This window comes from Wyeomyia smithii, chromosome 3 (genome assembly GCF_029784165.1).
Source record: "Wyeomyia smithii strain HCP4-BCI-WySm-NY-G18 chromosome 3, ASM2978416v1, whole genome shotgun sequence".
In the NCBI taxonomy this organism is placed as follows: Eukaryota; Metazoa; Arthropoda; class Insecta; order Diptera; family Culicidae; genus Wyeomyia; species Wyeomyia smithii.
Window position 1 is genome coordinate 61,090,176 of NC_073696.1, and position 25,975 is coordinate 61,116,150.

The window sequence follows — 25,975 nt, forward strand, 5'->3', positions numbered from 1 at the left end:
GTTGGAACCCGTCTGCCGGCAGAAATCGTCAATAGTACTCCGGATGGTCGGTCTATTGAGGTGGTTGGTGGCATGAGATTTTTTATGAATATTTAAAAAATGTTCTCCACCCATGGCTACTGCCATACAAGGTAGCTCTTCCCATTTTACTTTTCATAGATGGCCATAAATCGCACGTTTCTCTTCAGACCACTGAGTTTTGCAAGGTGAAAAGTAGCCCGTGAAAAAAAAGCTGTTAGTACAAGAGAAGCGCCAAAAACGAAGGCTTCAAATAATGGAAAAACTTCTACAGAAAATGTTTAAATTACTTGCCTTTTAAATAAACAATTTTGTTAAAACAATCAATTTTATTTTTTGGCTGCGCAGAATTAGGAACAAAACTGCGCAGAATTAGGAACATGCTCAAGCAAGTGCGCAGAATTAGGCACCAAACATAAATGCAAAATTTTCTTTTCATACTGTTATTTTTGGCTGTCATGTGCCTAACTTTTTTTTCTGTATTTTCGAAAGTCATACAACATGTGGGACCTATTATTTGTTTGAATGCATGTAAAAAATCTGCGAACTAGGGTTGAACTTTTGAAATTGTCTTAACTGCGCAGAAAATGGCACCTTCACGGTATAAATAAAAACAGAAGGTCGAATTCCGAATCGGAATGTGGCACCAAGGCTTTGATTTGCTTTAATGGCAGGAAAATAAGGATTACGTCAATCGCTGGATTGGATTTCCCCGTTTGGGTTATTTTAGCGATTGTTTTTGTTGGTAAGAGTCTCACATCTTTCTGTAAGCTGTAGTACAAAAAGCTAGGCATGTGCGTTCTATGCTGTCGCGGGTAATCAATGCCATAGAATATCAATTCATGTACTCTCACTCTTATCCAAAGGCTGTGTAAATTTTAAAGTCACATCTAACGCTCCACTGTACTATGATTCCACTGATATGTTCGTGTTGTATATTCCCCTCATAGATCATATCAGCAGATAAGTCCTATGTGTTTAACGACTGCCACTGTATCAGCTTTTCAGTGTAGCAAAAAGGATAACTGCTCCAGCCCTAGTGTATGGGGCACAACAACAAAAGTTTCACCATAAATGTGGCGCTTACCGGCAAAATTATGGAATGATTTGTGTAGATGTCGAGCAGAATAATTGTATGTTCCCACCCTCGCATCAAGTGTCGATGAATATCAGCAGAGATGGGGGAGGTCAGCGCACACACGCCGGTCAACCGTGCTAATCAGCGACCGCAAATATCGACCTTCGTGGGGGGCTATTGTGTTGTGTACATAACGACGTCATGTTATTGACAAGAATAAATTAACGAAACTGCTGTGAGCCAAACGCGGTTGGACTGCACGAGCACAGTAGTAAGTTTACCGCGAGACCATGTAGAGACAATAATCAATACCGCCGCGGTGAGTGTTTTTGCTGCAGTCACTGTTGAAAATTGTGTTATCAAAATATGAATCCGTGTCATGGGATGCTCCTCCTCAAGTACGGCTTCAGAAGACACGCTGCACGTGAATACTCCTGTGCGACACATTGGATTACCGGAAGTAGCTTTCGAATTACAGGACACTGCAGCGAAGGTAACAAAAGGCAACGGAAACTTTCCACCACGTAATAAAATTGAATTTTTAACAGATCATAGAAACTATTCCTCAAGCTTACCAACGACTGGACGAGGAGATATGTGCCCGTGAGAGTGCTTGTCCTGGGCCGCGACTGCTAACGGCGGAAGCCTGGGTAGATCACCTGCGTACGAACGTCGCGTCATCAAACGGCTATGACGAAATTCTTCTACCTAGCAATAAACTAGCACTCGATGTGAAAGTTATCGACTTTCCAAACGCTACACCCAATGGATCTTCCAGTCCAACAGAGTTACAAAACTCCGACGGTGCCAGAGATGATATCGCCAAGGTTCGTCGTGTATGTATTGCAATTATATGGTCCCTTTATTGACTGTATGAAACACCTGTTTGACGCGGACGTTAAAAGTCTTAGTTGAGGCTATTTGTGCATTTAATTGGAAATGGTTTTCGTTAGTGCTAGGGTGGTATCTGCATTGGAAAATCACAAAAATGTAAGGTTTACATGATTGCTACCCAAAGATATTCAATTGCGGAACATATTTTGCTTGAGGTATTGATGCCTGCGAAATATGACTGACTACATTTACGTTGCCCTTTTTTGGAAAAAACACTATTTAAATTTTAGTTGATTCATAAAGGTATTTTTCCAGGTTAAATCTATTAGATACTTCACCTAAACTACCTAAACTTTTATTTGTATCAAGGCCAAACTTTGGGTTAATTAAAATGTGAGTGAACCTGTGTTGACCATTGTTATCATTGTAACTAGTAGAGGAAAATGGTAACGGCTGTTTTGGTAAAGTTTATTTCACTTCGTATAAAAAATTGAAAACTTTTAGTTCATTTTTTCACTGGTTTGTTATTGAAAAGATATAATTATTATACCAAAAATTTCGGGAAAACTTCACTGTAACATTAATATTCAAAATCTGTTCAAAACTGAATACGTGTATTCACATGGTACGAATGATTCTACACTAACGTTTGCATTAAAAAATGGTCTTTTTTGAAAGGCGGTAAAAAAACCAAGAGCTAAGACAGATAAGCGAGTGTAATAAATTTGCCATAGAAGGTAATTATATTACAGTTAACCGGAACATTCGCCATGGCGGACGAAAACATGCTTGTAGGCATGTTTTTGAGTTCTGTCTTCGATCTATTCATCTATTTATCCTTAGTTTTCGCGACAAAATTGTTGAAGTAGATCTTACGCTCCAGGTTTGCCCAGAAATTCTCGACGCAGCTTGGGGACGCTGGGCGGGACGCCAGATCCGGCCAGAACGCCGCGCCTTCGCTCTTATGGTATTTCTTGATGAACGACGCAACTTCTGACAGGCACTTCGTACTATAAATTTTCCCGTTCACGGCCAGTCCGGAGTGAAAGAGGAGCGGCTTTGACATCCGCTTCTCGCTGATTGACAGCACACCTTCTTGAAGAACTTGGTGTGTGAAATAAACTTCACCTCGGAGCTCACTTTCTTCGAGGGGAGAGTTAAATATGAAGTGCCCTGCCAGTCGTTGCCTTCCAGGGTGAAATAGTGGTCGGGACTGCCGCTTCCTGATATGTTTGTCCATGTTCGCCAGGTACTTTTGCACTGTTTGGCCGGTTGCATCGACTTCTCGGCCAAGTACACGCAGCGATGTAGCCACTTTTTCCTCGGTCTTCCTCTTCAGCATGCTTTGGAGCTTCTTGTCGCTCAGGGTCGTCGGCCTTCCAGAACTGGGCTTTCTTCCGATGCTCTGATTGTCGTCCAAAGTGTTTACAGAATTCCGCAAGATGTCCGTTTCTGACGCGGCGTTGTACCGTTCTTTGACCGCGCACACTTCTGAACGGAGTAGCTTCACTGTTTTCGCCATCACGGTTAGAGTTCAACTGATATAGCTGTCACATTTTTCCTGCTGACTTATGGGTAACTATTTTTTCCATGTTTTTGCAAAAAATATAATACTATACAAACATTTTTTAGTTTATCGTACTAAAGTGCTAATAACCGGACGGATTATGAGCCAAATAAAGTGGTTGCGTGTTTTCTGAACATTTTCGTGAGAAAAGAAGATTGGAAAGGGAAGAGACCACATTGGGAGAAATGATAGTGACCTTGCTTTGACAGGATTGGAGTAAACTTGCCGTACTTTGCTATGGCATGCTGCTCTTGCGGTTCCGGGGGGAGGAGAGTGGATCGGATTGGCGGGATATGCTCCGGCTGGGTTGGTTGGTTGGTAACCAGGAAATCAAGAGCATCGTAAGTGAGAGGAGGCAAGATGTGATGAAAAAATGGTTTAGCTTCCATAGGACAAGGAAATAACAGTTGCTAAAAGAGGCAAAAGCAACTCGAATAAATTAGATTGCAGAGGATGAAATGAATGTGACCAAAAATATACAATAGAAAATGAAACGCTTGGAGGCGGCAGACTCGTGAAATGTGAAAGAGGCGATTGAAAGCATGGAAAACATTATTTTAGTGAGATCGTTTCAAATTTCTGCGAATTGTATATAAGTCAGAATTCAATGATTCCAAACACGCGTTACATTAGATGAAAAGTGAATTTAATTACGCATAATTTTGCTCATTATTGTTCATCATTATTTTGACGTTGACTAACGTCTATATCGAAGTTAGGCCCCTGAATTTGAAAATCTAGTAATTCAACCAGGGAAAACCAGGGAAAAGTGGTCAGGTTTTGAGCGCTTATTTTGCAGTCATCTATAATCAGGTTTTCGAGGTTTTGGCATCAATCGATCAGAAATTCTTTTATGGTTAAATTTATGTAACAAAAACAAACTATTTTTTGAGATACAGTATTGAAAAATTGGTAATCAATATCGATTGTCTAAATCATACCGCGCAGCCAATCACTACTTCTCTTCCCAAGCACAGTCGACACTAACGGATACAATCGATCTGACTTTGTTGTTATTGTTGTTGTCACTTTCTGTTTCCGATGTTTATGCTGCTGCTAGCGGAAAAAACCTTGCAAATATGCATCTTTTTGTTGTTGTTAATTTTACGGCAGCGGCCAGCGCCCCATCATTTTAATTCCAAAACCGCACCAGTGACATGCGGACGCTAGGTGATAGCAGCTGAAAGGAGGAAAGACAAACGAGTTCCGGTCATCTCGTGCCGGTTTCACCCGTAATGCTGGTGGCTTTTAGTAGTAAATGGCTACTGCAAAACACTTAAATGGCTGGAATTCTGGACGGACTAACCAGAAAACAACAATATAATCGGTAACTGGTACCTTTTGGTGCCTCGAAATTTTGGTACAGAAGCGGCTAATTGAATTTTCTGTTTTACCAAATGCTGCTGCTAGCGGAAAAAACCTTGCAAAAATGCATGTTTGTGCTGGTGTTAATATTACGACAGCGGCCGGCGCAGCTTTCAAGAAACATTTGTCTCTACCATTTCATCATCTATGGAGCCCCTTCTTCTTTCTAATTATCTGACGAAGCCTTGGTATAAAACGTATCGTTCGAACATTTCACTCCATCAGTTTCATTACTAAACCGTACCGGTTACATACGGCCGCTATCTTGAAAGAATTTTGGACGGACTAACCAGAAAACAAGGATATATTCGGCAACTGGTACCTTTTAATGCCTCGAAATTGTGTAATAGAATCATCATCTATGTAGCCCCTCCTTCTTTCTAATTATCTGACGAAGCCTTGGTATAAAACGTATCGTTCGAACATTTCACTCCATCAGTTTCATTACTAAACCGTACCGGTTACATACGGACGCTATTTTGAAAGAATTCTGGACGGACTAACCAGAAAACAAGGATATATTCGGCAGCTGGCCCCTTTTGGTGCCTCGAAATTGTGTAATAGAAGCGGCTAATTGAATTTTCTGTTTTACAAAATGCTGCTGCTGGCGGAAAAAAAACCTTGCAAAAATGCATGTTTGTGTTGGTGTTAATATTACGACAGTGGCCGGCGCAGCTTTCAAGAAACCTTTGTCTCTACCATTTCATCATCTATGTAGCCCCTCCTTCTTTTTAATTATCTAACGAAGCCTTGGTATAAAAGGTATCGTTCGAACATTTCACCCCATTACTAAATCGTACCGGTTACATACGGAACGCAGCGCAGAGGTGTTAGCAGCTGAAAGGAAGAAAAGCAAAATTGTACCGGTCATCTCGTGCCGGTTTCACTCGTTATGCTGGTGGCTACTGCAAAATACTAAAATGACTGGAATTCTGGACGGACTAACCAGTAAACGAGAATAATAGGCAACTGGCACCTTTTGGTGCCTTGAAGTTTTGTAAAAGAAGCATTGCATTTCCCTCCACTATTCGTTTTAATGGAAAATAAGAATACGGTAGTCAACGTCATGCGGTCGTGTCTTGAATACCACCCTCCTACTTTTTTTTTGTAATTTATCACTACATATTTAATTTATCTGAAGAATGCACAATTGGCATTTAACGAACAGTAGCTGTCGTTTATTTTATAAATGTTCTATTTCTGACTGCAAAACTAGTAATACTATGTTATTCTATGCAACATCTCATCGAATCGGTCATGGAGATGGAGTTGATTACTCATGAATACAGAAAAAAACATCCTGAGCCATTTCCAGCTAATAATCGCGCACAATTCATTCAGTTTTGGATGAAATTCCATTTCGAAATTAATCCGATTTCATTATGCACTTCTCTAAGTTTTGAATAATTTTTTTTCTTGCTTCCACGCAAAAAAAATTTAATAATTATGTCGAAGATGATACAGGTTCGAAACGATAAAATAATAATGATTGTATTAATTTTGCAAATGGATTAGGAATGTTATATTGTTACTGTGTATGAAATGCTGCTCAGTGGTCGGAGGCTGGAAAAAAACTTTTTTGTTTAATTTTTATACCAGTATTTTTGATGATCCAAGGTTTCTTACGCTCTTAACATTCTTCCCGATTTTTAGCAGCACTTTGAATGTTGCTATGACAATTTTTCCTTTTTTATTAACAAAAATGGTAATGTACCTTAATTATTATTCACTAACCCATATTATTTTAAGAGAGCAAGTAATGGCTCTATAACCATAAGCTAAAAATGCTAGGACTAGAGTTAGTATTCAAGTTCCAACCGTAACAGTTGAAGCGAGTAAAGGCGCTATGTCCTTGGTTTTGAAACCCGAACATAAGGAGAAAATACCTATGTTCCATCCCAGAAGATTGGTCAACAAAGGAGTGTATTTTCTTAGTTTTGTCACTCCCAACGAATTATATGACTTCTTACATACGGAACGGTTGGTACGGATTGTCCCCGTTCTTAGATTATACTGTATAATATTGCGCTACACAGTAGGCCTGGCCGTTGACAAGAAAAATGTATGGAAATCATTTAAAAAAAAAATTGTGGCTATCATTTTCCAGGATCCTTTCAAGTACTGGCTGTGTTAGTGAAGACTAGACTAGACCATGATGTATAAAGACATGGTGTAAAGATATGTCAAAAGCAGAATCGGCCATATTGGAAAAAAAATTGCCAGCCAGTAGGTTTGTTTATAAACAATTAGGGCTTAAAAATTATCGCATCTCGAAATATGTCATTTGGATGCATTTAAATTATAAATATGGCAATGCTACATACCTTACTACCAATATTCATTAATTTAAGGAACAATTTCCAACTAAAAACACCTGAATTTGCGGTATTCAATTGCCTAGTTAGTGAGGATATATCAACAAACACGAAAAAGTTATTCGCTGTTGCATAGTGATGCCTCGTCTCCAACCCTCCAAACTGAAAAAACGCTTCCTCACCCCGCACCTATTTTTTGGTCAAACCGTTACACCATGTTCTACTCATCATGGACTAGACTAGACGTGATATCATTTATTTGACACGGCACAAATAATTATGGGTTACTATGATTGATGCTAAATGGGTAGTTTTGTCAGAGCGTGTAAAGGTAAACCCAAAATAAATCGGCAATTTTTGTTACAGACGGCAATTCAGTTACAGACGCGAACTGGAGATATGCCAACTATTATACCACAAAGCTGGGACAACTTTCGACATTGGTGTTTGAAATTCGTTCAGTTGTAGTTACATAAAAGGCCATCCACATACCACGTGGACAGATTTTTAATGATTTTGACCTCCCCCCCCTCCGTGGACAACTGCCCATATGAATTCTAAAAGTTTCCTTTTCGTTTTTACATATTCGTACGCTGCATAAAATAAAAAAAATCACTTAGGGGCCATCCACATTCCACGTGGACAACTTTTGGGGGTTTGTGTAATGTTCACGGTCCCACGGTCGATACAAAAATTTTAGAATTTATATGGGCAGTTGTCCACGGAGGTGGACGGAGAAGGGTCCAAATCGTTAAAAATCTTAGAAGTTTAGATAAATCGAAAGGTACTTATGTTTATGTTGCGACCTCATAAAGAACCCCAGCAACTATACCTGGCCTTTCACCCTGTCACGGACAGTTGTTCTAAAGGTGAGTTTTTAATCACTTAAAACTTGTTTAAATTGGAGCAGATAAACACTATCCCTCGACCAATCCAGTGTTGCCACTGAGCTTTGAATTATTTGATTTTTTTACCATATACAGGGTGATTGGTTCCTTGTTGGAAGTATTTCAGGGCTGATAGAGGGTCACATTTGATGAAAGAAATTCCTCTGTGTATATGCTTTAACGTTGATCGACTCGAAGCTATTCAGTTTTTATGTTTCTTGGATACTCTACCATAAAGTGGCTCTAACTTTCTGTGGTTTCGTTTGGAAGCTATATAAGCTATATAGCAATTCTATTGGTTTCATTTGAAAGCTGAGAAAATTTTCTACCAGATACAACTTTACATGTCTAAATATCAAAAAAAAAAAAGTAGTAGGGGAACTGCTCCATTATTCATCTCATTAAGCCGATATTCACGAAGAATGCACGGATTAAATACCAAATTTTCACGAAATCATTGAACAAATAAACTAAATATGCTTACGTGCTCTTATGGTATCGTCTAGCATTGTATATTTAGTAAAATTAGCTAGATTTATCCTGAATTTTGTAAAACAAACCATTTATCACAACGCTTCCATATCCATCTCCAAACTTGAATCACTGCTCAATTATTCATCTCACGAAGCCCCCATATTCATCGCACTGTTAATCATGAATGTATCATATTATCATGAATAAACGTAGCCGCAGCCCGTCGTAGTAGGTTATTTAAATATCCGCTGTAGTTGTTTACGTGCAAAATTTGGTAACCTAGGTAACCACAACAGTGCTGTAGATTTATGTCAATTATGTCGGGATAATTCAACATTTTCAGTATGGTTTTTTCGTATTGACAAAAACTGATTTGGCATTTTTTAATTTTCTTCAACGTAGTTCAACAGATGAAAATACATTCAGTTAAAAATTAGCAATTGTAGAAATTCATCTCATATATTTCTGCTAATTGAAGCTTGTTTTAGGAAATTTGAGGTGAACATTTCAAAGATTAAAGTTTTTTTAGTGTAGTGAGTGATTTTGTTTAGTGATTAAATAAAAAATCGACCTGCGCTTACTGCTTACTGCTGGCGCCTTCTGTCGGCAAATAGCGAGAATTTAGTTGCGCATCTGAAATGTAATAGTTCATAAAATTGTGCGCTCGTTTTTAACTTTAATGAAATTCTTTGAAACGTAATCGTTATTTAACCCATTGAGACATTTTACTACAACCCATCTCTGTAAATACAGTTTTGTAAAAAAAAAAATTTATGTTGAAAGGTGAATTAATGATTGTTTACTGACAATTAGGATTTATATTTCCTATCTAAGTTCCATAGTTTTCACTACTTTTTGCCTTTCTCCTAGAAAGGTATAGCAATCACTTGCAAAACCGAAAGTATAAAAGTGCTCCAAAGGGCCGAATGGCATATTTCACTCGACTCAGCTCAACGAGCTGAGCATTTTCTGTATGTGTGTGTGTGTATGTGTGTGTGTGTGTGTGTGTGTGTATGTGCAGATTTTTATTCTCACTCACTTTTCTCAGAGATGGCTGGACCGATTTTCATGAAATTAATTGCAAATGAAAGGTCTTGTTGCCCCATAAGACCCTATTAAATTTTATTGTAATCGGATTTTTAGTTTAGAGGTTATGTTTAAAAATGTGAAAATCATGAAACATCAATATCTCAGAAACCACACAACCGATTTGAACAAAATTGGTCTCAAAAATCGGGCCACCTAGAAAACCCTCAAGTTTTGAATTTCATGAAGATTGAACTTGTGGTTCAAAAGTTATGCAAAGAAACGTGTTCTGAAGACTGTTTAATCTCACTCATGTTTCTCAGAGATGGCTGTACCGATTTTCATAAAATCAGTGTCAAATGGAAGGTCTAATTGCCCCATAAGACCCTATTGATTTGTTTTGCAATCGGATTATTACTTTGCCTGTTATGTTTAAAAATGTGAAATCCAGCAATGCAAAGGAACATATTCCGAAGACTACTTGGACTCACTCACTTTTCTCAGAGATGGCTGACCCGATTTCCACAAAATTAGTGTCAAATGAATGGTCTAGCTGCCTCAGAAGACCCTATTGAATTTTACTGTAATCGAACTGTAACTTTATTTGTAATGTGCCGACTTGTGAAAATCACGAAACGTCATTATCTCAGAAACTACACAACCGATTTGATTATTATTATCAGATGAGCGGGCTAGTTAAGGGTTAACTGATGAATTATTATTGAGCACGTGGTTTCAAAGTTTGGCTGCCCTACACGTTCCCATTTCATTTGATTATAATCGAACCTAAGCAACCGTTATGTATTAAATTGTTAATAAAACAACGAAAGTCTATTATCTCAAAGATTACATGACTTTTTTGAACATAACTAGTGTCATACGAACGAGTCATCTCTCAAACTTACAAATAACAAACTTCATAACAATTTGATATGTGGTTAAAAAGTTATGGAAAGAAGAGAAATTCAAAGGCTATTTAGAACTATACCTGCTTTGATCGATATATGTGGCCTCAACATAATTTAAATGTGGTGTCGTACTATTTGAACGTTCCAAGTTCATTGATTCCTTGCGGTTTGTTTGAAGTCTGCAAATGCACGACGAATCGGCCTTAGGATATGATCAAATTCAAATAACAAATCGTTTGAAATGATTGGTTTTATCGAAATGACAACATCCTCGTCTTTTCGCTCCTGTACATCGCCTTAATTCTGAATATATTCATATTGGGTGGTATTCTGTCATTATCAGAAGACTTTCTGGCATCAATCTGACACCGGAAATACCCATATTGGGAGGTATTTTTGGTTGTTTTCCAGAAACTAAAAGTGGTCGTCTTCAAATTCATAATAGTGTCCAGGGTCAGTGTTTGGTTTCTATCCAATACGTTTACGGAAATATCCATATTGAGTATTATTCGGTCATTTCCGACTGTTGCCTATAAGTTGCCATTTAGCAATTCAAAATGGTGCCTGAGGTCAATTGTTAGCTCCTTGCATCATTCTGGTTCTAGATAGTATTTGTTTATTTGGATAGTATTTGTTTATTTTAGGCTGTTTTTCACAAACCGGTAGTCGCCATCTTGGATTTCAAAATGGTATTTAGGATACTGGTTAAAGAAAAACTCATATTGGGTGATATTTGGTCACTTTGGACTGTTTTCCAGAAGCCGAAAGTCGTCATTTTTGACTTTAAAATTGCCTGTGAAATCAATTTCTGTCATCTGGGCGTAATTCTGGTTCCGAAAACATTCATATTGAATGGTATTTGGTCATTCCCGGCTGTTTGCCAGACACCGGAAGTCACCATCTTAAAATTCAAGATTGTGTCTGTGATCAATTTTAAGCTTCTGTGCATCTTTCTGGTTCCAGAAATACTTATATTTAATGGGAATCGTCTATTTCAGGCTTTTTTCCAGAAACCGGAAGTTGCCATCTTACAATTCAAAATGTTGTCTGAAGTCGATTTGTGGCTCCAGTGCATCATTACGGTTCCGGAAATACCCATATTGGGTGGTATTTGGTCATTTGCCGCTGTTTTTCCGACACCTGAAGTCGCCATTTTGGATATCATAATGGCATTTGGAGACAATTTCTGGATTTTGAACGGCATACTGGTTAAAGAAAAACTCATATTGGGTGGTATTTGGTCATTTTCTGCTGTTTTCAGAAACCGGAAGTCGCCATCTTAGAATTTAAAATGCTATATGTGGTCAGATCCTCCAAAAGTGCCGTGAGTTTAGAGTCCCTACACACCATCTTTTCGTCGTTTTTAAAGCCGCATACGATTCAATAAACCGACAAGAGCTATGGAAAATTCTAGACGAAAACGGCTTCCCGGGGAAGCTGACAAGACTGATTAAGGCTACGATGGAGAAGTGTTGTGTGAGAATTTCGGGTGGAACGTCGGACCCATTCGAGTCTCACAGGGGGCTCAGACAAGGTGATGGTCTCTCCTGCTTATTGTTTAACGTCGCGCTAGAGGGTGTTATGAGACGAGCGGGGTTTGACATGCGGGGCACGGTTTTCAACAGATCAGGTCAATTTATTTGCTTTGCGGATGACGTGGATATTGTCGGCAGAAAATTTGAGACGGTGGCAGACCAGTATACCCGACTGAAACGTGAAGCAGATAGGATCGAACTGAAGATTAATACATCAAAAACTAAGTATATGCTTGCAGGTGGGTCCGAGCACGACAGGGCACGCCTAGGCAATACGGTAACAATAGACGGGGATGAGTTCGAGGTGGTCGACGAGTTTGTGTACCTCGGCTCTCTGGTAACTGAGAATAACGATACCAGCCGGGAGATAAGGAGACGTATTATCAGTGGAAGTCGTGCCTACTATGGGCTCCATAAAAAACTACGGTCGCATAATCTGAGTCTTCGCACCAAGTGTATCCTGTACAAAACGCTAATAAGACCGGTCGTTCTCTACGGGCATGAGACGTGGACAATGCTCGAGGAGGACTTGCGAGCACTCGGAGTTTTTGAACGTCGGGTGCTAAGAACCATCTTTGGCGGTGTGCAGGAGAACGGAGTGTGGAGGCGTAGGATGAACCACGAGCTTGCGTGCCTCTACGGTGAACCCAGTATTCAGAAAGTGGCTAAAGCTGGAAGGATACGCTGGGCAGGGCATGTAGCTAGAATGCCGGATAGCTACCCTGCAAAATTGGTGTTCGCTTCAAATCCGTCGGGAACGAGAAGGCGAGGAGCGCAACGAGCGAGATGGGTGGACCAGATGGAGCACGATCTGCAAAGTACCGGGTGCCCGCGGAACTGGAGGCAGGCAGCCATGGACCGAGTGAATTGGCGGAACCACGTTATGCAGGCCATGTCTTAGGACGTACGGCCATCTAAGTAAGTAAGTAAGTAATGTGGTCAATTTTAGCTCCTGTGTATTATTCTAGATCCGGATATTATTATATTGGGTGGAAATCGGCCATTTTCGGCTGTTTTCCAGAAACCGCAAGTTGCCAGCTTACAATCCAAAATGTTGTCTGAGGTCGATTATGGTTCACATACCAAATTTGGTTGTATTTTCTTGATTGGTTCTTGGGCTGTGCGAAATTTGTGTTTCATTTTCATGGGATACCTCCCTTCTAGAAGAGGGAGTCGGGTTTCAAACCATTATGTACATATTTGTTACCACTAAAAACATTTACCTGCCAAATTTTGTTCCATTTGGTTGATTAGTTCTCGAGATGTGCACAAATTTGTGTTTCATCCAACTATTATGGACATATTTGTTACCCCTTAAAACATCCACATGCAAAATTCGGTTTCATTTGCTTGGTTTGTTCTTGAGTTGTGCAGAAATTTATGTTTCATCTGTATGGGACCCCTCCCTTCCAGAAGAGGGAGGGGTCTAAAACTATCATAGGAACCTTTATCGGCACCAGAAACCCCTACATACAAATTTTCACGTCGATCGGTTCGGTAGTTTTCGGGCCTATATGGATCAGACAGACAGACAGACTTGACTGCATTTTTATATGTATAGATTACAACATCAATATTTTAGAACCTAAAGAGTGAATATACATTTATTGGATTGAAGCGTTCATGTAAATCTATTTTCACAAATAAAAAATTGAATGAGAAAGGCTGGGTCTGACCGCTAGGTGGATTAATTTAGGTTTTTTATTTAAGTTTACATAACAAACAAACAAACAGAAACAGTAAGTTCTCTGGCAACATGAGAATGTTAAAATAATGCTAAACGTAAATTATAGTTATTCTGCTTTCCAGTTGGTCTCGAGGTACGATGGTGGTTTAACAAGCTAGTCGTCACATGTTAAAATCTCGGCTTAGGACTAGGATTTTGTCTTAGCTGCGCCCATTGAAGTTATAGGATAGAATTTCATTACTTTTATTTTTATTTCTATCAGTCATTCAATCTTTTTGAGGAGTATTTTAAAACAAAAGGTGTTGCTCAGGCTTGTCAGAAAATTGCATTTTGATTATGCTATATTATACCTCTATTTGTTCATTGGTGATCTTGAAAATTTCATCCCTCTAATTTTGATGACGGTAAGTTTTATATTGTCTTTCGACATTTCCATTTCCATAAAAGTTAGTCAAATAACAGGTGTTTCACTGCAGTAACGACGTGGATTCATTCAAAACTTTCCAGAAATTCGTTTTCATTAATATCAACAATTCAAAGTTTCAAACACGCTTAGACAAATTGTTGCGTTTCGTGTTTACCAAACTTTATTTGCGTGTTTAAAATTGAGGATTGGATTCTCTCTGCAAAAATTCACGTAACAACATTTCCATTAAACACAAATACTGAATTTGATTTTCATTCGATAGCTAGCCTTAAAAATGGGCATCGCCCTGGATCCTACGAAAGCGGCCCGTCAGGAGGAGTTTATGGCTCGTATTTCCCGCTCTGCAATGGATTTCGAGGCGGAAAGTTTCAACACGGATATGATTGAGCATGCAAGACTTCGAGCACTTAAATTGCAGCAGAGTTTCGGTCAGCTTAAGCTATTATATTTAGAACTGGACAATCTGATAGCATCCGTGAACAATGGTACGTACAGTTCCCTAAGGGAACAGCAACTGGACAGCGAACTGGAAAATGCTCGTGAGGTGCGTGATCGTTTGGGAGGGGTTTCCGAGCAGTGGCGAACGACCGATTTGTTGATGCGAGCTTCTGGCAAGGGAATTCAGCAAGCAGTTGAATATTGGAACAGTGTTGGGAAGTCGCACAATGCAGTAGAAAAAATTGACCAAGCATTAAACTGCAGGACTGCTTGCCATGGTTCGCTAATATCTCTTCAAGCAGCCTTAGCTGCACTGCCACAGGTTGAAATACCCTTCATTACCTTTAGACAGCAATCTGCCGTGAAGCATGCCCTAATCTATATGCTTACTGATATGGCGAATCCGTCACGGTATCAACACACCAAACATGTCTTAGAAGGATTCCTATGCAATCTAGAGAGGGCAACGCGTTGGGTTCACGATACCTACCAAGAAACTATGAAAAAAGACCTTAGCGAAGCTGATCAATTGGTTGTGTCAATTGCTGCAGAATTACGGGAGATAAGAAGACAATACATGAGCCAACGAATGGGATCTAAAGTTTACGTACGACCTGTTATACGCAAGTGAATGGAACATATCATTTTAGATATTAATTTATTTACAATAATAAAGCAGTGAAAGTAATGCAGAAACAATTAGCTATCGTTTTTCTCGATGTGCAACGTTCGAGGCTGTGACTGTTTACATTCGTAGTCGTCCACACAGCGGACAGGTTTGTACAATGAGCGAACCCAGGGTGTTAGTAGAACCTCCGGGACAGGTTCTGTCTGACCACCCGTAAGAACGCTAACGATGGTTCCGGAAATCACGGCTATGACCGTACCCAGCGCCGAATAGTACATAAATCCAAGCCGGAATAGCCACGGTACCTCGGTGTTGTCATGACCTTCGGCGTCGATATAAAATGTAGAAGTTGCCGTTCTAAAACAATATAGAAAAAGGTAAGTAGTTGTTGTCGTTTTGGTTGTTTCAAGTTTTGCTCTTACCCTGTTGAGTTGAACCCAAGACAGCCATCATATCTCAGCGGTAAGCTTGGATATTTCAGATTTCCTTGTAGAATTTCCAGCTGAGCTCCAGCTGCAATGAAACACAAAGAAGCGAGCGAAATTATCGCTCCCCAGTACGCTCCCTGTCAACGAAAAAATCATTCCACATTTTTTTCGCAAGGTATCAATTAGAAGATTCTCACTTTAGCATTAATTTTTGGCGAGAACATCCCGAGAAAGAAAATTCCCAGTAGCGTTCCGGATGTTACCCCTGACACCGAAATGGCTAGGCTAAAAACACTACCTAGCTTTTCGACAACGTAAACCAGCAGTAAGCAGATAACTCCGATCACCACGACCATCGCTTTGATTATAGAGCTGGCAAGTGCTTCCTTGAAGTTGAACCGAGCCTTCACAAAGTCATCGTAAATCGTTCCTGATAAAGTATTCAAAATAGTGGACATCGATGACAGAGCGGCGGAGAACACACCAACCACGAACAGCCCAGGAAGGCCGGGAATCTTGCGCGCCACGTCCAGCACGTAGTAGGGGAAGATTTGGTCGTTCTTTTTCACAAGACCCGAGTAAACTGGATCGCAGTCATGATATTTGCTGAATATAAGCAATCCATTGTAAACGGAACACAGTTTGACCAGAATGTGACCAACTCCGAAAATCCAAACGGCTCTGAAATTAAAAGAAGCTAGTGTTAACATTTGCCGCGCTTGGAGAATCATCTTTATAGCAGTTACTTTTTAGCACTTGATATATCAGGTACAGTAAGAAAACGCTGAACACATTCTGGTGTGGCACCAATGTTCGAGACCCACATCGAGGTCAGTCCCACGGACACGAGCCAAAACGATGATCGCAGCGAGGGATCAGGATCCATGCTAAATGAGATATTGATGACAGTTAAAATAATGAAATAATAAAAACCGCTGTAGTGTACATACTTGAACCAAATCAGTCTTCCTCCGGCGTCAGCAATTTTAAATATGTTAATAATACCGCCCAGTTGCAGCGTTCCCAATGTCATTACGATTAGTAGCGCCAGAATCATACTGCCAAATTGGAGTGTGTCAGTCCATATCACTGCCCTGAAATGCATTTAGAAACATAGATGGTAACATTATTTCTAAACCTCGCTGTAATTGGTAACTCAGACCGTATGCCTCCGAAGGTGGTGTAAAAAATGCAAATACAGCAGATGACGGGCGTGATGATATGTAAGTCTATGCCAGTAACTGCAAATAGACGTTAATTTGAACAGTGGAAACCATCGATTCCGATTGTCGACGTTTCTATCCTGTGAGGACTAACCTTGGCTAAAGGCGATCGCCGGAGTGTAGATTAACACCGGTACGTTCAGCAAGCAGTACAGCATAAACAGAAAGCTCGCCAGACGACGAACCCGTTTGTTGAAGCGATGCTCCAGGTACGCATAACAGGAGGTAGCCTGCAGTTCGTAGAACACCGGCAGAAAAACGTACACCATGAAGATGGTCACGATCAGGCCGGATATGGAGCAGGCCCAGTACTGGATGCCGTAGCGGTACATTTCCGCCGGTACGCCCAGCATTGTGACGGCAGAAATGTGGCTGGGGGTGAAATCGGAAGATTAATTATATCTCAAGACCAATTTTAAAACAAATGCAATGCAAATATGTTTTCTTTCCGATTGAATTATTATACAGAAGAAAAAATTAAATTAAACTGCAGATAGTTTTTAATTGATTTCTTTCATAACTATGAGGAGTTTGCTCAAATAAAAAACTGCTTTTTTCGGGAAGATGTTAAGAACTGTTAAAGACATTTTATTTATTTAACCGTGGAGTTGTTCATTTTTGTAGCAAATTTTTTTGAGAGCTCTGTGGCTAATAATAAAGTACAGTAAATTAAAATGACTCACGGCCATTGGCAAGCCGCCATTTGCAAATTAAAATTGATTTCATTCCTACCAAGTTTAAAATCAGTAAAATAAAAATGCGGAACATCGAACAGGAAATAAGTTATAAGTTTTTCAATCATCATAACACCAACAATTAGAAAACAAAATCAGAAAACATAAGATCAGTAGTAAGTTAGCCAATTTAAATAAATACTATCAAAATCGTTATTTTTCATTAAATTTGAAACACAACTGTAATTTGTAATTATTTTATCTGCTATAGAGAATCTATCAAAATATCTGTCGTTTTTCTCAATCAGCGTAGACTAGGACAAAACGTAACAACTAGCTTCTACTTATTCTCCTTTCTGTTTTCATTTCATGTAGTACCCTCATCAAAACTTGACATTTTTCGATACGACGCTTATCAGAGTTGCCAAAACCCAGAAATATTATTAAAGTAGATTACAAAATCTAAGGTCGAGGAAGATAGAAATGATTGTCTTGAAAAAAAATATCCATAGTCAAGTCTGAATCTTTCTATAATATTAAAAAAAAAACAAAAATTATAACATTGAATTCAAAATCTATTAGGATGTGACTTCAATGTTAACCTACATGTTTTGTTCTTTGGTCAACCTAGTAACTGAGTAAACTGCTCTCTCTTAAACCGGGAGAAAAATCATTTGTTTACATCCGCACAATATAATTGTGAATATGCGACAGTAATGCTCTACGACTAAATGTGGCTAGTTTGCTCATTCTGTAAGAGAGGAGGTATAGTTCTCCCAGGCGTTTGACGGATAAAGGAAGAAATCAAGAGAACGGATGAAGTGTAGTTGTCCGCATAAAATATCAAAAAAGATTGAAGTAGGCCCTGGACCACATTTCATGGACTTGTGATGACTGGAGTAAGGTGATTTGGTCAGACGAGATGAAAAATATGTTATTTGGGTCTGACAGTAACACAAGAAAATGGCGGCGAACCGGTAAAAGTTTTGAAAAAAGAGTCTTTGCGGTCTACAATCAAGCATGGCAGTAGTGAGTACCTTTACCAACATGGATTTTACAACCAACTGAGCATGACTCAGTTTTTTTTCAGCATGTAGAGTCATGGTGTGGGGATCTGTGGCTACCTTGTTATGACTAGGGATGTTACGGAAATCTGCACCCGCAAATGCGGAACATCTGCATAAAAATTGACATCCGCATTCTGATCATACCATGCGGATATGATTAAAAAACCTAAATTAATCCACCTAGCGGTGTGACCCAGCCTTTCTTCTTCGAACTAATAATTTGTTAAAATAGATTTACTCCAACACTTAAAAAATACACCTTGATTATTTCTGCTGGATTTGTTATTCATTCTAAACAACAAATTTTTGGTAGCCAACAGCACAACTATACCGAACATTTAAAATTTAACATATCGTCGGCCTCGTGCAACACTGGCACAACCCAAAATTTTGCATTTTTGAGTTTTTGATGGCAAACGATGCCAAATACTGTTAAGTTTCATCACACGAAATCCCATTTCGAAAATCACAAAAATTCCAGAGTTATGAGTAGAAGTGCCTTTGCTGCACAAATCGAAATTTCTCCATAATGTTAGTAAAAATAAGATTTTAACTTGGACAACGCGAGCACGTAATATGTGCATAATAGACCCAAAGGTTTTAAATAAGGATTGGTAATCTTAATCTTCAAAGTTTTCTTGAAAATCGAAAAATGAATTTTCGACGCAAATTTTCAAACGCGTTTTTCTCGAAACTACGTTTTTTGAGTTGTGCCAGTGTTGCACGAAACCGACGATCCAGATGACCACTTCTGGTTGCCTGATAATCATGAAATCATAAAATCCATCATAAAATTGCCGAACTGCCTAATCTGGGTATTTCTATGGCGAAGATGGCGACAGTTTCCGATCAACAGCCTAAAGTGACAAATATCATTCAATACGATTTGGGGAAGCTCTGAAGAAATCATCTTCAGACGCCATTTTAAATTTCTAGACAGTAGCTTCCGGTTTCTACCAGTCTAAAAAGAACAAACATTACTCAATGTGTGTTTTTCAGTACCCGGGATGATGCTCAGAGACCAGGAATCAACTGCATACTTCATTTTGAAATCCGAATTTGCGACACCTGTTTTCTTTAAATAAGTCGTGTATTCTTTGAAAGAAGAGATTTTCAATATTTTTACAATTTAATACATAATGGATAAAATAAAAGTCCGATTACACTGTTCCACACAAGTGTTGCCCCGAAGGTCAAACCAAGAAAAAATGAAAAATTATAGCTTTTCCTGTGATTTTTTTTCTTTCTAGGGCAACAATTATGAGCTTTAGAGCAGCATTTTTTTCGATTTTGTCAACCAGTGTTATAATCGAATTAAATGGGTACCAATAAAGCAACTAAACCTTCAATTTAAAACTATGATTGTTGAAATCAGTGATGCCATCTTTGGCAAAACGAGTGAATTTGATAAAGTTTTCTGAACACGTTTCTTTTCATAACTTTTGAACTACATGTTGAATTATCATAAAATTCGTTATTTAGGGGTTTAAAAGACAGCCCGTTCATTTAATACCTATTTTGTTCAAATCGGTTGTGTAGTTTCTGAGATAATGGAGTTTCATAACTTTTACATTTTGATACATAACAGACAAAGTTACAGTCCGATTATAATAAAATTCAATAGGGTTTTATCAGGCAACTAGACCTATCTGTTGCAACTAATTTTGTGAAAATCGGTCCATCCATCTCTGAGAAAAGTGGGTGAGTTCAAACAGTCTTAGAAACATGTTTCTTGTCATAGCATGATTTCACATTATTATACATAACGGACAAAGTTAAAGTCCAAAACCAATAAAAATCAATAGGGTTATATGGGGCAACAAGACCTTCCATATGACACTAATTTTGTGAAAATCGGTCCAGCCATCTCTGAGAAAAGTGAGTGAGTTTAAACAGTGTTTAAAACACGTTTCTTTGCATAACTTTTGAACTACATGTCCAATCATTATAAAATTACTTCACAAATGGTTCAAAAAACAAGCCCGTTCTTTTGATACCAATTCATGTTCAAATCGGTTGTGTAGTTTCTGAGATAATGAAGTTTTGTAATTTTCACATTTTGATACATAACCTCGAAACTAGAAATCCGATTACAATAAAATTCAATAAGGTCTTATGGGGCAACTAGACCTTTCATTTGCAATTAGTTTCATGAAAATCGGTCCAGCCATCTCTGAGAAAATCGAGTGAGATTGGGACACCGTTACATACACACACACACACACACACACACACACAAACACACACACACACACACACATACACACACACATACAGAAAATGCTCAGCTCGTCGAACTAAGTCGATTGATATACGAGATTCGACCCTTTGGAGCACTTTTATACCTTTGCTAAACCTTTCTAGGAGAAAGGCAAAAAATATCGCTACATAAAATTTTGTAAACAAATTTCTAATAACTTTTGCACTGGAGAGGGACATGGTCATTTGAAATAAGCAAATTAAACCCAAGGGATGCTATGGATATCCACACATCCGCATGAAAATCCACATTCGCATCTACATCTGCATCCGTAATCACATATCCGCATCCGCGTCTGCAGATGTCTGGAAAATCACATCCGTAACATCTCTGGTCATGACCGAGGAGGAGAAAATAAAACTGCTGGGAGGTGGATATTTTTTTTTGCGTTATTTTTTCAACTTTTTTAACATTTAACATCTCAAATGCAAGGGATTTTATTTTTTCATTTTGAGCTCGCTTCAATTGGCATAAATCATAAAAAACTGAGCAACAATTAAACGTATTTTAATTTTATGGAGGGTTCCAAATCTAATTTTTTACTTAAGTTTTTGACGTGGGACTCCGTCTTTGTTTTCTATACTGGTATGCATTCTGTAAAATTGGAAATAAAACTGGCATATGTTGCGTGAGATTTCAAACGATAATAGCAGCATAACCACATGATGGATAACAATAACCAACATATTATTGAATAGATAAAATGTTGAACAATTTTGCATTATGCTAATTATCATTAGTTCTTCAATAAGTCAAGGACAAATTTACGCGAACAATGACCCAATCACAAGCGAGCATTCCTAGCACAGACGACATGAATAGACACCAACCATTCCCTGTGATTTCTCTGTATCAATATTCGAAAAAAAATCGACAGAATCTCCCCGTCTTAACCCTCTAGTGCCCAGTGCCGCCTCTAGGCGGTCCTCAGTCGAACCTCTAAAAAGCTTCAATAAGAACTTAAAAAATGTTTATGAGGCTTAACAGTGATTTTTTCGAAGTCCGTCTAAAAATTAATTTGGGTACTAGAGGGTTAATAGGTCAATTTATGTTTGCTTCTATGAACTTAGACTAATTTGATGTCTCGAAGGTAAAGATTTGTCTAAAAGTTTGAAACAACCCCTTTTCTTTATCATTTTCAACCTGCTGTTAGAGCGTAATGATGTCTTGAAAGAAAACGTGCTGGTAAAAGCAAAAGTACCATAGAGTATGTGTGGAGCAGAGCGCCGCTAGTTTCTCGTCGTCTATCATTGCAGCGGGCACGACTTCTATTCGCGTGCAATCAAAACTGCAATGCTGCTACTGATGGTGATTAAAGTTTATCTCATGAATATGATTAACATAAAAACCATAAATTACTCAACAAGAATTGAACATTTTTGTAATGGTTATAAGTTATTTTTATTTATTTTTCATCTTCGATATTCACTAAACAATCGTGACCGAGATAATATCGAACGAGTAAGCTCCTAAAAACACTAATTTACAGAAGAGTAAGAGCCGGTGAGTGCTTGTGAATTTTTTGTTCATTTACTAAGATTTATTACTTTACAAATAAAATAATATACTTATATTAACTGTCTTCGTAGTACATTGAATGTAATTGTTGGCAAATTAAACAAACTTGTGAAGCAAAAAACAAAAATGAATCTTTTTAAACTTTAACTTCGTTGTTATTGTGAAATGTTGTTTGCACAAAAAACAACACAGGCACAACATCACCAATTGTAAATGAAGTTCTTTCGAGTTTAATTAAATATATTTCTGAAAAAATGAAGAGGAGGCTGAGAATTGAAACACGTAAATCGCTGAACAAACGAATTTATTGTGGCTGTAATTACAGTGTTTAGTCCCACGTCATCATTTCATACAACCCTAGGGCTGTATACCTTGTAGTATTTTGCATACTGTACAAAAGCAATTTCAATTCCACAGTAAAATACGAAAAACTAAAAGTCAGGTTTTTTTAGAACCGTAGTGTCTTTGGCCCATAAAATGGTATATTATGGTATTTAATTGGTGATAGCATCAGCTTCGTTACCAACTTTAGATGATTGAATGTCATAATGTGCCTAAGCAATCTCCTTTCCAGAACAAAGAAAAATCAGCAAAAATAATTGACTATAAACGAACCAAAGCAAGTTTTTTTCTCATAGTTTGGGCCCTAAGGAATCAGCAAAAAATAAAAAAAGATTAGTCTTCCTTGAATTTATTGACTATAATGCAAGTTAAGCTATTTTTATTTCTATTTTTATTTTTATTTTAAGCAGTAAATGTGGGGTTGACGATTGAAAAATGTACTAACTGAGAATGATGAAAACAAAAGCCAGCTATTAAACAAAACTCTCTACTAAGTAGATCATGACGTGCGAAAAGTTTGCAAGCGATACAAAATAGCTACTTAGCAAAGCCGAGTTATACGTCCTGCGGTGGTGTAACGGACACGCATCTGACCGGAGATTATAAATTGTGCTGGACTATATTTTTCGAGATTTTCTAATTAACTATTTTCCCAGTTAGCTCAGTTTTCAATCGTCAACCTCGTCCCAGATCTTGGAAACAAGCTTTTTTCTTTCATGTTCGTTCTGCTTGACCATCATTAACGACATTACATAAAAGTTCAAGGGATTAAAGTCCGGAGAGCTGGGAGGCCTCAGTCTTATCGAGCAAATCAGTCAAATACTCCCGACACCACGCATGGACGATATTCGCCGTGTGGACCGGTACGCCGTCCTGTTGAAGAACGTAATGATCCTTCCCTTAGAGGTCCCAAAGTGCCGGGATCATAAATTTCTCCAGAACGTTTCGATAATTTTAACATTTTTTCTCGATGGGAGCTTTCCACGCCTGAATACGCCCCTATGTGGAATTTAGCTTTGAAAAGTAACATATTCCGAAGACTACTCAAACTCACTTTCCTCAGAGACGGCTGAACCGGTCTTCACAAAATTAGTGTCAAATAAAAGGTCTAGTTGCCTCATTACACCCTATTGAATTTTGCTGTAATCGGACTGTCTGTAATGTATCAAAATGTGAAAATCACGAAATTTCATTATCTCACTACACAACCGATTAGAACAATACTTATATCAGGTGAACGGGCTACGGGCTTATTATGAATTATTATGATTGAACACGTGGTTCAAAAGTTGTGAAAAGAAAGTCATATTTGAAATAGAAAAAAATCCTACTATAAATAATCGAATTTAAAATAATATTTTATCGCGAACTGCTGTATAAGTATATATCTCTTATATTGTTGGAAGTTAATCATTCTCCAGATTAACGACAGAATACTATTGCTATCGTGCTTTCTCTATTCTTCCGGTCTTTGCTCTCTGATTTTTTGTTTTGTTCAGTTTTCAACCGAAAAACTCTTTTTTCCTTACAGAGCCTTTTTCAAAAACTAGGCAGTGGATTCTTACTTTTCGGAAAATAAATCTGCAATTTTCCAGTAACTGTATGTTCAAAAACTTGATTAACAAATCAAACGATAATCTCAATACGGAATGCGTTTTGGAAAATATATGAGTGCGTGAGAGAGTAGGAGCGAAAAACGTAAATGATAAGGGTTTCCCTGCTATCATTTTCAAAATTCTAGTTCAATCATGCAGCAGCCTCTTTCTTGAGCCCAGATCAAGCTACAATACTCTATTCCCACAGACAGTTAGACATTCGCCCGACATTCCTTCGCACGCATAAAGTTCCTATACTAGACATCTTTTTTCCCGTAGGAAAAACAACGACGGTTGCATGGTAGTTTTCTTTTCATTGTAACTCTAAATGACAGAGACGAATCCAGAAATTAAAAGGCTAAAAATGAACAGGGAGACAAACGGAAAAGATCATCGTTTGTCTTCGGGGTTTTAGTAGGATAGGTTAATTTTTTGTGTATGTGATCTATTGAAGATTATACAAGACAGTATTTGTATAAAAAACGGATAGGAATGTTAAACTCAATTTGTAACATTAGGCATTTTGAAAGCTGAAATATTACAATGGAGTTTTTTATGCTGAGATAGAGGACACCTAGTATATTTTAGTGATTTTTCGCTGCCCTCTATCGAATTTTATGGCGCATTTTTGGATTCTTGAAATTTTTAAGTTAACCTTTGTTTTATTCAACGTTGAGTTTGAATAATTCTAAACTTTTCTTCGAGACACTGAGAGATGATCATAAGTGTGTATATTCATTATTATTTATCAGCAGATTGATTTATTATTGAGTCTTTTGAATTCATTTATTGATACACTCACGTTGCTGTAAGTGACATAGCCACTGGAAACACCTTCATCTGTCTGCTTCCCAGCAGATATTCGGCCGTATTATTCTGTTTCTGCTTAGCGAAAAATCCGTAGTAAATTCCTATGACCGCTGAGAGGAGCATCATCGTGCAGAATATGACATAATCGATCGTGGTGAACCATACTTTTGTATGGGCCATTTCTTCCGGTGGGATTTCCATACTCATTTTGACGAAATTTCAAATTTTCGTAGAGAAAAAAACACACACAACACTGATTCAACTTAGTCCAGCTTATCAACTTTTCTCACCAGTAGAACTTTATCAAATGCACGTGCAGCATAGTTCACAAAAATAAAAAAATTAACCAATCAACGCGCACAGCATCTCGGCAAGTACAATTTGATCAAGGTTATTTTCAAACTGGACAACCCGAGATTCCCGGCTTTGTCAATGTCGTTCACGGCGAACTGACTGAATGCGGCTCTCGAGACCGTGCGTGGTAGATTCAGTCCTTCCGCCGACGGCTGACTGATTTCAATTCCGTTGCAGTAGCAGCTGAGAGCTGCGGTTTTATAGAATATAATGGGAACCGTTTGCGCGAGCCAATAAAACCGAGCTTAGTGCTGTGTCGGACTGGCGTGGCTTTTATTATTAGGCTTTCACCTGGTGGTGAACTGTCTGGATTATCTTTTATTGTTTCACTTGTTTGTTATTTGAAGGTGTTTACTGCAATGAAAACATGATAATTGTTCGGAATTAACTAATCATTGCACCTCACGCTCAACGCTTTGTTATCTTTCGGTAAGACAGATGACAAATATGGAACCATTTTTGGGATAGGTTACAGGATTTAAGCTTGGTGTAACTTTGATAAGTGATCACACTGGAA

At 38.3% G+C, this 25,975-nt stretch overlaps 2 protein-coding genes across 3 annotated transcripts; one reads left to right on the forward strand and one right to left on the reverse strand.

Moving 5' to 3' along the window:
- The first annotated feature begins 1,371 nt into the window (after positions 1 to 1,371).
- Positions 1,372 to 15,468, forward strand: LOC129729676 (uncharacterized). Of its 2 annotated transcripts, none has more exons than XM_055688427.1 (3): positions 1,372 to 1,589; positions 1,645 to 1,932; positions 14,384 to 15,468. In XM_055688427.1, the coding sequence occupies exons 1-3, from the start codon at positions 1,476 to 1,478 to the stop codon at positions 15,188 to 15,190; spliced, it is 1,209 nt and encodes a 402-aa protein (XP_055544402.1). In that variant the 5' UTR covers positions 1,372 to 1,475; the 3' UTR covers positions 15,191 to 15,468. The 2 variants fall into 2 exon arrangements, with proteins under 2 accessions (XP_055544402.1, XP_055544403.1); XM_055688428.1 differs by having other exon boundaries at positions 1,645 to 1,923.
- LOC129729675 (sodium-coupled monocarboxylate transporter 1-like) lies at positions 15,201 to 25,700 on the reverse strand. The gene is made up of 8 exons (XM_055688426.1): positions 25,097 to 25,700; positions 16,933 to 17,210; positions 16,778 to 16,856; positions 16,566 to 16,709; positions 16,362 to 16,502; positions 15,813 to 16,296; positions 15,610 to 15,752; positions 15,201 to 15,544 (listed from the first exon to the last, which is right to left on the reverse strand). The coding sequence occupies exons 1-8, from the start codon at positions 25,309 to 25,311 to the stop codon at positions 15,259 to 15,261; spliced, it is 1,770 nt and encodes a 589-aa protein (XP_055544401.1). The 5' UTR covers positions 25,312 to 25,700; the 3' UTR covers positions 15,201 to 15,258.
- Positions 25,701 to 25,975: the final 275 nt, after the last annotated feature.

What these genes read in the sequence shown, in the direction of transcription:
- LOC129729676 (XM_055688427.1), top strand. Translation starts at nt 1,476, where the DNA reads ATGGGATGCTCCTCCTCAAGTACGGCTTCAGAAGACACGCTGCACGTG. An exon ending in TACAGGACACTGCAGCGAAG is followed by an intron (nt 1,590 to 1,644) that starts GTAACAAAAGGC and finishes AATTTTTAACAG; the next exon opens with ATCATAGAAACTATTCCTCA. An exon ending in ATATCGCCAAGGTTCGTCGT is followed by an intron (nt 1,933 to 14,383) that starts GTATGTATTGCA and finishes TTCATTCGATAG; the next exon opens with CTAGCCTTAAAAATGGGCAT.
- LOC129729675 (XM_055688426.1), bottom strand. Translation starts at nt 25,311, where the DNA reads ATGAGTATGGAAATCCCACCGGAAGAAATGGCCCATACAAAAGTATGG. An exon ending in GCTATGTCACTTACAGCAAC is followed by an intron (nt 17,211 to 25,096) that starts GTGAGTGTATCA and finishes TTTCACCCCCAG; the next exon opens with CCACATTTCTGCCGTCACAA. An exon ending in CTTGGGTTCAACTCAACAGG is followed by an intron (nt 15,545 to 15,609) that starts GTAAGAGCAAAA and finishes ATATTGTTTTAG; the next exon opens with AACGGCAACTTCTACATTTT.